This window comes from Numida meleagris, chromosome 4 (assembly GCF_002078875.1).
Source record: "Numida meleagris isolate 19003 breed g44 Domestic line chromosome 4, NumMel1.0, whole genome shotgun sequence".
In the NCBI taxonomy this organism is placed as follows: domain Eukaryota; kingdom Metazoa; phylum Chordata; class Aves; order Galliformes; family Numididae; genus Numida; species Numida meleagris.
In genome coordinates this window covers 73,705,844-73,716,295 of record NC_034412.1, presented here as the reverse complement: position 1 = coordinate 73,716,295, position 10,452 = coordinate 73,705,844, and the positions used below count along the sequence as shown (strand labels likewise).

The following is a 10,452-nucleotide window of genomic DNA, read 5'->3' as shown; positions in this document are numbered from 1 at the left end:
GCAACTGGGGCAAAAAGTTTATGAAAATAGTTTGTCTATCCATGAATTCTGTGTGGTGTTTTTTTTAAGTCTGAATTGTTGCCACAAAAATATCAAGCTATTCCCTGTCTTACTTGCTGAAGGTTCTCATCAGGAAATAATGTTGGGAAATCAGGAAAAACAGATTATGTATTTCTCAGCAAGTAAGACTGATTCAAGCCTTAAGGATTTCCTTTGGGTCATGTCTTGACAAGCTGTTAATGCTGACATGCTAAAAGCTGTTGGTGAGTTCTTTGAAACTAGTGAAAAATCTATGCATGAACTTCACTTTAGGAAAAGCTTATCATTATAGTAATAGTCAGATAAAAGATACTCTTACCTTTAAATTAATCTGCAAGTGCAAAACTTGACTGAAATGACCTAATATGTGAAGCCATTCTTACCCATATTTCACTGGCCAAGACTTAGGCTAGAATATAGTTATGTAATACTTGCTGCTCATGATTTTTTTTTCTGAAAAGACAAGTGTAGGCTGTTCAGCGCAAACTTCAGATGAAATTATCTACCAAAATAAGAAATTCAACTAGCAGTCTGGGCAGATAATTCAGTATTTACGTTGTCTTGTGTTAAGACTATACTTGCTTCAAACAAATATTTCAGTTAACCTTTTTTATATTGACAAATTTTTTTTAATCATTTAAGGCAGCAAATACATTTTGTAGTTTAGGGTCTGTTTAATTAGTCTGGTATAAACTAATAAGAATTCTACTCTTCAGAAAGCATCTTGTAAGCCACTTTTTTTTTTTTTTAAGAAAAAAAGCACAAATCTAGAGCAGCAAAACAAGAACAAGTCATTAACATTTAAATGAAAAACTAAATTCAAGTTAGGCTCTGTCAGTGGATCACAAAAGTCATAATAAAAAAACACAGTTCTTTCTTACAGGAAGAAGACAAAATACTTATCCTCTCCCCTCTGTCTTAGAAAGAGAACAATTTGGAAAGGGTAGATTTAGATTTTACTTATTCAGAGTAGGAAATAACATTCCTTGTGACAGTTCAATATTTATAGCAATACAGTAAGAGGTAATTATTACAGAGTGATTAACAGTAGACTTTAATACAAGATCATTTAAATTTGTAGACTTCGTGTTCCTGTAAGTTAACCTCTTTCCAGGCATTTAATGACAACATCCAATACAATTAAACAGGTACATCCAGAAAAGGAACATCTAGATTTTTCCTTTACATATAAAGCTCAATTACTAGAAGTATAAAAATCCTAAAGTAATTTGAAATACATGAGAGGAAAAAGTGCTATGGCAGACATTTAATGTAAGTAACCAGAGTAAGTTATAACACTTTCAAGAATCGGGTGCATTTTTTAGGCACTGTTTTTGTATTTTTATTTGCCTGAACTGTACAGCAGGACTTGAGATGCCCCAAAACGGTTTGTGTAAGATAAATTTAAGGCAATCAAGTGCAAAAGCTCAGTGTGCATTATGTATGTAAACAGAACATTTCATAGTAGAAATTGTACAGCTATTACAAGTCCATAGTATTTAACAAAGGCCAAAACCATTCTGCCTAGAAATACAAATGCAAAGTGTAGTTGCACTAACGGAGGCCTCAATTACAGATTACTGGAAATAAAATATCATTTCCTCTAACAGGCAGATGCAGTGCATTGCTGTGCTAAAATAAGTGCTTTGTCCCACCCCCCTGCACCCCCATATAACATGCAGTCTCCCACAAGTTTGTTCTGTTCCATTTAGTTACTGTAACAGCCAACACCAGAGTTCTAAATATTGAAGCAAAATGCACAACACCAAGTAGAGATGGAATGTGAATGTACAGATATTGGACCTTTTAAAAAAAATACAGTACCTAGGATTTCCCATTTTAAACAGTTTTCAATATATTGCATAGCAGCCAATGCATCTGCTACCTAAAACTGTTGCTGTTGACCCACATGCAGTTCCTCTTCAATTCTTCTTTCAGTTTTCTTTCATACTGTACAGTGGGTCCACGAGTTTATTGTGCACATGCATTAAACCTTGAGGGGAAAGCAACAATGCCAGCTTTACATCATTTTTAAGATGCTTTTTCCAACATGTCTTTCTAGCCATACTTTATTTGGAGCTAACTTCAAAGTATACATTTCAAACAGTTCACTGAAAAGTGAGAGGAGGGTTATTCTAAATAGTTTAAAATCAAAAGTAATTAGGACAATATATATACTAATTATGTATTTTTTCCTGTATCACTTAAATATTATTGCCATCTTCAGTATAAACTAAACAAATGAGACAACAATGACCACAGGCCAGTTAAAAAGATCTGGAATACTTTCAAATCAATTAAACACCTGAGAGATACACATCTCTCTCTTTTTTTATTAATAAATGCTTAACAGCAACACATACCAGAGTGTTGTAACAGTCAGATTTACACATACTAATAATTTTACAGCTTGAGTTACAATATTCTAGCACTGTGATATCTTTGTAACTAAGTGTCCTTCTGGACCCAGACAAGAAAAACCAAGCAGCACAGAGGCTGCTAATGAAGATACAGAACTGGAGTAAGTTGAACTATTTCCTAATCTAACAGGTTGGGGTTTTTTTTTGATCATACACAAATATCCAAATCATCCACAGATGTGACTGAGGTTGTGGTTTTTAACCCCCCTGGAAAATTTTGCAAAGAGCTGGGAAGATCAATTAAAAAGTCATGTTGTTTACTTTGTTACAACTTAGTAAAAGTGTTACCTACAAAGTGTTACTAATGTATTTCATTCAGTCACTGGTACATTTTTTAACCTTATTTAACCTTACAGACTGGTAACAGTATCTGATCAACATTCTCAGTCTTGGAAGAGCCTGGTTTAGAACCAAACCGAGGATTAGCTTCTAAGACTACAGATTTAAGAAATAAGCAATATTAAAAGCAGAGATTCTTTAAAACCATGAAAGAAATCTGGCAATAAGTGCACATTTTAATAGTCATCTGCAGCAAAGATGAATTACCCTTGTTATATCACATATCCGGCAGCAAACAGACCTCACAGTCTCAATCATTATGCCTATTTTTATTTTCATTATGATGTGTTTAGCTATTTAATAGAAAAGAAAAGTAGATTTGTGTTTTATAATAGATGGCCCGCATAGGTGGCCCATACAGCCATACACTAAAAAGCCAATACACCTAGAAGAGACTGAAAAACCCAGCTCATTTTCATTTCTGGAGATAATGACTTAGCTGCAGACCTTTGTAAATAAATAATTTTAAAAAAATCACTACAAAAACAAACTTATGAAATCAACATGACTGCTTCCTGCTGTGATAAAGAAAACAAAGGGAAAGGTAACCTTCCTTCTGTTTTGCAAAAAGAACACTTAGAGGATCACTTCAGTCTTTAACTGTTTCAGAAAATTAAAAAAAAGGGGGGGGTACACAAGTTATTCTAGCTTTCAGATACAGTGGCAATTTGTTCTCAAAACTGCTTCAAGTTCCCTGGGGTACCCTGAGATTTTTTTTTTTAAATGGTAAAAAATTGTATTAACTGTCTACCAGAATCAGCAGTCATCAAGAACTGTCTAGCTTCCTAAGAAGGAAGCCATCCAACCTGGAGATCAAGATTCAGAAATAATTCCAGGGTTTACTAAATACTGATTTCTCCATTTAAAAAAAAATAAAAAAAAAATAAAAAAAAAGAAAGAAAACTCCTCAAACTCCACTGACTCATGAATAGGGAAAATTAAGCCAGGAAAAACAATGTGAGAATTCTATTGCTTTGTATGTATTACAGGGTAATTAAATATGTGTCAATAGTACATATTCATACACCGTAGCCCTTAGTTTTCTGTGAAGCAATGTTCAGTATCAGTGTCATTCATACATAATAATTCTATTATAGTAGTTCATGTATTTCCCAAGCAAAGCTTTTGTTTATTTGGATACAGGATAACGTTTAATGTCTTAAACTCAAGCAGTTTAAGAGGTTTATCTTTGAAAAAACACTGAGTACTACCTAGCAGTGTGACACATGTGAAGACTGCCCCCTCTCCCTAATATGTATCAAAGAACATACTGAAAAATCCAAAATTAGAGTTAATTATAAATGATATCAGTATAAAGTCACATTAACACCAGATTTTACTATCATCTACAGACACTTATGAGATTTTTTTTAGAGCATTATATCACTGATGACAGCCTTGCTGCCAGGTGCCTCAACTACCACAAAAATCCACACCAGTAAGAAAGGTGGCTAATATATACAACCACACTTGCTGTGCTAATACAGCTGGGAGAAAGCTATTTTGCTCAGCTTCTACAGTCTTAGTTAAATATAATTAGGTCTGGGAACACTGAGTTACTATAGGAAATCCAAACTTGAAGCTTGCCTCAATATACCTACTACAAATATGAAAAGCATAGTTGCGCAATGCATTAAAGCCTACATATATTGCCATGTAAATTGCACTGTATGAAAAGTGACCTCAGCTGATTTCAAAGTCGGCATCTTCAACATAGTTGAAGCTTACTGGACAGTATATTACAAGTTACTTAACTGGAAAGACATCATAGCAAAGTCAGCATGAAATATATCAGGATTAAAAGAAAATTTGATATAATTGAAACCTTCCAGTATACTTGAAACTCATTCTGGAACACCATATTGTTGGTGTTTTATATACAAATGAAGTTTATATTCTGTTGCTTCAAATGGGAAGTAAAGGAAGTATTTTATTCAAAGGAGATTTGTCAAATATTTATGAAATGACACTGTACTTTCATATGTAAGAAACACAAGTTACATCTCCCAGCACTTTCCCACTCACAGTGTAGAAGTTATAATGTAATGTATTCAACATTTAGTATTTTATGTTAGCTGTGTAGTGTGCCAGAAGGCCCCAACTTCATATAATTTTGTTATTTTTAAATACGGGTAACTTCTGATTCAGTGCTCACCTTTAAAGTACTTCACAGTTTTAACTCTTAGTTCTAAAGTAGCATCTTCATCACACACAAAGATAGTACGAGGGTGCTGCTGGAAAGCAGAAACTGTCCACATATGATTGACACCTTCTTCAATAGCTTTGTACAATGCAAAAGCTTTATGTGCACCTGTTATAAGGATCATCACCTGCAAAACAGAAGTCCTTTTACCTTCAATCCCCATATCAACACAAACTAGTCTTGAAAACAGATACATGCAACTAGAACTAAAGATGTTCTTACTTCTCTAGCATCCATCACTGTACCCACACCAACTGTTAGCGCCATAGTTGGTACTTTAGATAAGTCTCCATCAAAGTATTTAGCATTTGCCAAAATGGTGTCCATTGCTAAAGTCTTTAATCTTGTTCTTGAAGACAAACTCGATCCGGGTTCATTGAATGCAATGTGGCCATCTGGACCAATGCCTTTTCAAAGTTAAAGAAAGCAAATCATTCCAGACCTGCGAGTCAGCAAATATCCTCAGACATTGTGAAAGAATAAAAAAAGTTTTAGGATTCATTCTTTTGTTTTGGTTCTCCCATTTTCAACAACGGAACAAAACATTCAAAACTTACTTAAACTACATTATCATTAGAAACTTGGACACCAAGCATTCTGTTCTGGTATTCGTACCAATTCTTTGTTAGTCACAGAACTTTCTTAGACTATAATAGAAAAAACTGGTTTTAACTATGTTCAAAAATCACAACTAAAAAGTCAGTATATTTGTTTCAATCATAACTAACCATAGAGCATTTTCTCATACCTCCAACAAACAGATCAATCCCTCCTGCTTCTTCAATTTTCTTTTCAAATGCATCACATTCCACCTGTAAGTCTGGAGCGTTCCCATCAAGGATATGAGCATTATTTGGATCTATGTCAATATGTTTAAAGAAGTTATTCCACATATATGAATGATAGCTCTCTGGATGATTTCTGGGAAGTCCTGAAATCATTTACAGTCAAATTAACATATTACAAGATTTAATCAATCAGCTTTAAATCTAAAGACTACTCTTTGAGCAGTATGAAATCAGACAAAACAGTATTCAAAATTATACTGAGAAGACAGACTTCTGTTGGCATACACAAAGTAATTTGTTTACATTCACTATGTACTCTTAGTGATATGATGTATACAAGGTCTTTAATAAATGTAGTCACAATGCTATGTGACAATTTTCAAGCACTTTATTTAGCCAAGGATTCATTTAACTAATTAATTGCTTGCATTTTGATGGTTAAATAGAGAAAAATGCCTAAAACACTTCCAGGTACATTACTTTAACACACAAGCTCAAAAATATCACACTTACCTTGTGCTTTGTTAAATGTTCAATGGGTAGTAGGTGGAAAAAAATATATATATCAGTATGCTGTATTCTCAAAAGAAAATAGCACTAGAGCTTACCTACGTATTCATCCATGTTGAAAGTCTTCACATATTTGAAAGAGAGATCTCCATTCTTGTGATATTCTATCAGCTTTTTGTAGCATCCCAAAGGTGTACTCCCTGTTAAACAAAGTTTTCCAGCTATACTCTATATCCACACATTTTCAGTGTATTTAAATCTCTTTATATGCAGATTTTACTGAATGCTTTTCAACATAAAAGAAATTTATTTCTCATTTACTGTTTCTCAGTTTCTCAAATCTTTTCAAAGCTCTTTAAACAGAAAGAGCTCCATGCCTCAAGAGAAACACATTCAAGCATTACCAGAAGTATATTCAACAAATGCAGTATTTTAAATATGGCATTTGTTAGCAATGATGTAAACACAGTTCTAGGTTTAGTCAGTTATTAGGCTTTGAATAAAACTTGCCTGTCGGTAGGCCAAGCGTGAAGTATCTCCCTTGAGCGGGCTTGAACTGGATAATACGATTGCAGATGTATTTGGCTGCCCATTCACTAGCCTGATCATAGTCTTCAAGAATGACAAGCCTCATTATGGCAGCAAGGAATTGTATGATAAAATAAACCTGGAGAAAGTTATTATTATTATTATTATTTTTTTTTTTAAGTAAGCATCACATCAGTAGCTGTAAAACTCAAAGCAGTAAAATTCACCTTTTATACTGACAAAGCATAGTACTAAATAAGAAAATTATTTTAGTTGCATAAAGATACTGCAGTCTTGCAGTCCTAGTTCAAACTGGACTGTCAATCAAAAAACAAGTCACAGAATCCAAGTGATGCATTCCCGTCAAAATACTTACTAAAACTCTCATTTCAATTTAATTATTAAGACCCATAAAGCTCAAAATGGAAGTCACTTTGAACATCAGTCTTTCAATTAGTAATTGTTAGAAACAAGAAGTATATTCTGCTTGAAAGACAAAGCAAACACACGCTAAAGTTGGATCTCGTTTCCTGCAGCCAGCTGAGTGTCAAAAACTTCAAAACCAAGACCCAGAATAACCCCATGCTCCTATATTCAGAAAGAAAATTGGAAATTAACAATTAAAGCTCCTTTTGCTCCTATTCTAACCATAAGAACACTTCAATAAGCCTGTTAACCCAAGAAAAAGAAAAATGTGTTGGAGACTTAACAATTCACAGAAATACATAAGTGAGTTCATATTTTTCTTTGCAATGTAACATTAAACAGAAATTGGTGTAATTCATTCTTTACAGGTTTTGAGTACAGCTACGCTAACAGAATACCTAAACCACATACGCTTGGCAGACACAGCACGTGACAGCCTCCTGCATTCAAATAAAACAGTTTTCCATGAGCTCCTGCTTGGCAGAGAAAGCTAACGAGCTGCCGGCAAGCGAGGCAGTTAAGCCAGACTGCACTACATCCCCGTGCGTACCCAGAAGACACCGCGATGCTACGGGAGAGAGGAACGTCCCCAGGCCGGGGTGGGCGCACTTGGAGGGGAAGCAGCCTACGGCGGACCGCCCCCGCCCGCAGAGCCGGCACGGGCCCCGCGGCCTCCCCCTCCCGTGGGGCCTACGGACACCGTCCCGCCCCGGGCCCACCTCACCGCCGAACGCGCCTCTGCGGCGGAGCCGCTCGCCCCCAGCAGACCCCTCAGCACCGCCGAGCGGAAAGGAGCCGCCGAACGCTCGCAGCAGCGCCTCACAGACACGATCCGGAAGCACCTGGCGAGGAGCGGACGTCGCCGTGCTGCGGGCGGCTCAGCGCATGCGCGGGGGCGGCGGCCTCTGGAGGGCGCAGCAGGGAGACCTCAATGGACTCCCGATCGGTGCGGGGCTCGGGCCCCGCTCGGCGCGGGCTGTCGTGACAGGGTCAGTGTTTCCTCATAGGCTATAGTAGGACCTTGGGATGAGGGCTTTCGTTATAGCCCCCGTAACCATCACGATTAAAGTGAGGGGAGCTGATAGAAGTGGGGAGAACCTTTAAATCAAGATTCAGGAGTATGGTAACAGCACATTTTCTGGTAATCTCACTAGAACTACTTGCATGGTAACATAGAAAGAATGAGAAAAAATTTGCCCAAGGCTTAAGAAGTGTCTTTACAACCTTGTAACAAAAATAAGTCTCAGTGGAGACTTTCTATTCTCCACTAATCTAGACAAATGGATAGTGGAAATCTATCCTTTACTTAAAAATCTGTGTTTTACTTGAATTTAGAACTTTAAAATATCATTACTTGTTACTGATCTGATTTCTCACGCCTATTCTTCCTATAGTGTTTATCTCAGAAGCTTGCTAGGTCCTGAAGAGTGGTGTTTTCTCTTGCACCATTTAGAATTATGGAATCCTTAGAGTTGGAAGGGACCTCTGAAGGCCATCTAGTCCAACTCCCCTGCAATGAACAGGGACACCACAGCCAGATCAGGTTGCTTAGAGCCTTATCCAGCCTCACCTTGAAAGTCTCCAGGGACAGGGCATCAGCCACAACACTAGGCAACCTGTTCCAGGGCCTCACCACCCTCCTTAAATCTAATAATTTCTCAAGTCATGCCCTGAGCCTCTGTCAGTGTTGCCAGGAAAGTTTCAGAGAATGTAACTACAGAGTCCAATTTTCATATCCTCTGTTACAACCTAAATTTTGCCCATAGATTTGTTCTTCCTTAACTACATGTACCCTAAGGTAAACTACTTCTGTGTATGGCAGATTAGTGCATTTCTTTGGTATTACTACACACCTGGGTATCTATAGGCCTGAAATCCCACCCTATAATGACCAGGGGTGATTCTTTCCTTCCACTGGTGAACCCTATTCTCTGGAATGTAATCTCAGTGTTAATTAACATGATATTCAAAAAGAGAAGCATAAGTTAATTTCTCGTAGCCCACACTGCAGATGAGTTTGTATACCATATTTCTGATAAGTTCACTTGTTTTCCAGGTGTACTTATGTGGAGGCTGAATCCACTTGGAAACATTGCTTACTGCTTGCAAAGCATCTGTGTAGTTGTCCCAGCTTTCCTTTAAGTTTCTTTTGTTAGATCTCAACATATTTCTTTTTGCTGGGGAATACGTGACATGTGATGTCTTTTGTTTTGGGCTTTGTGCAGCAATCCAATTGGAGCCACTTTCCAGTAAGATAAGAAATATCAAATTCCACAATACTACAAATACACCAGCCAGCACTTATCCCAGTGAGCACCCTACGCTTTTACTCTCAGTTTCTATCCTAGCTTGCAACATGCTGTTGTTTTTAACTTAGATTTTGGTATGATCAGCACTAAAACTAACAAATACCCAGTACCAACTGGCTCTAAACAGATGGGTTGATCTCTACAGATTAAGCATTATAAATGTTAATGAAGAGGTCCATGGAATAAGCATCATACCATCACCTTTGTACCTCATTTAGCTGGAGAAGTCTTCAGTTCTTTCCCTTTTTCACAATAAGGGTTTAGGGCTGGAGTTTGCTTCATTCCACCACATAAAAGGAGCTGATAATCGTTTTCTTGTGTTTGTGAAGTGGTTATTTCTCCATGAGCATCTTAGCCTTAACCACCATATAGCGTTGCCTGCAGCATTCCCTCCAGAGGAGTTCTTTCCCCTGTTACTGTTGGTTGTATCAGCTACCTCAGAAGCAAAAGTGCATGATCCTATGGCTGGCCATACACCTGTACCACGAGCATTCTGCTCACAAAGAAGCAAAATTACTTCTGATAGACTCCTAGTGTTACTAGGCAAAGTATTTGCAGGCAGGCCTACAGTCACACATAGAAAGAAGAGTCAAACTTACCTAACTGGTGAAGGAGATCTCTTGCTATACAGCACTCCTTTTCAGAAAGAAACCAAAAGAAACCAGGCCCAAAAGATACTCTCTCAACATTAGCTGGCCCTTATGAGCACAGGTGGCTCCACCCTGGTCCACCCCCTCTAGTCCTGTGGGGAGTGCAGGTGCAAACAATTTGCCTGTGCTCCCTAGGCCAGCCACACCCCTTCACAAGGTGCTCGCTCACCAGTTCAAGCCATGACCTAACAGTTGCCCTGTATGTGGGATATTCCTGATGAACACAAGCATGTTACTGAG

General features: G+C 37.5%; 1 protein-coding gene across 6 annotated transcripts; it reads right to left on the bottom strand.

Annotated features, from left to right (window-relative positions):
* Positions 694–10,288, bottom strand: GNPDA2 (glucosamine-6-phosphate deaminase 2). Of its 6 annotated transcripts, none has more exons than XM_021394628.1 (7): positions 7,990–8,721; positions 6,810–6,966; positions 6,398–6,499; positions 5,750–5,932; positions 5,224–5,408; positions 4,954–5,128; positions 694–2,032 (listed from the first exon to the last, which is right to left on the bottom strand). In XM_021394628.1, exons 2-7 carry the CDS (start codon positions 6,931–6,933, stop codon positions 1,974–1,976), a joined length of 828 nt encoding a protein of 275 aa, XP_021250303.1. In that variant the 5' UTR covers positions 6,934–6,966; positions 7,990–8,721; the 3' UTR covers positions 694–1,973. The 6 variants fall into 6 exon arrangements, with proteins under 6 accessions (XP_021250303.1, XP_021250301.1, XP_021250300.1 ...); XM_021394626.1 differs by having other exon boundaries at positions 7,978–8,660; XM_021394625.1 differs by having other exon boundaries at positions 7,973–8,658.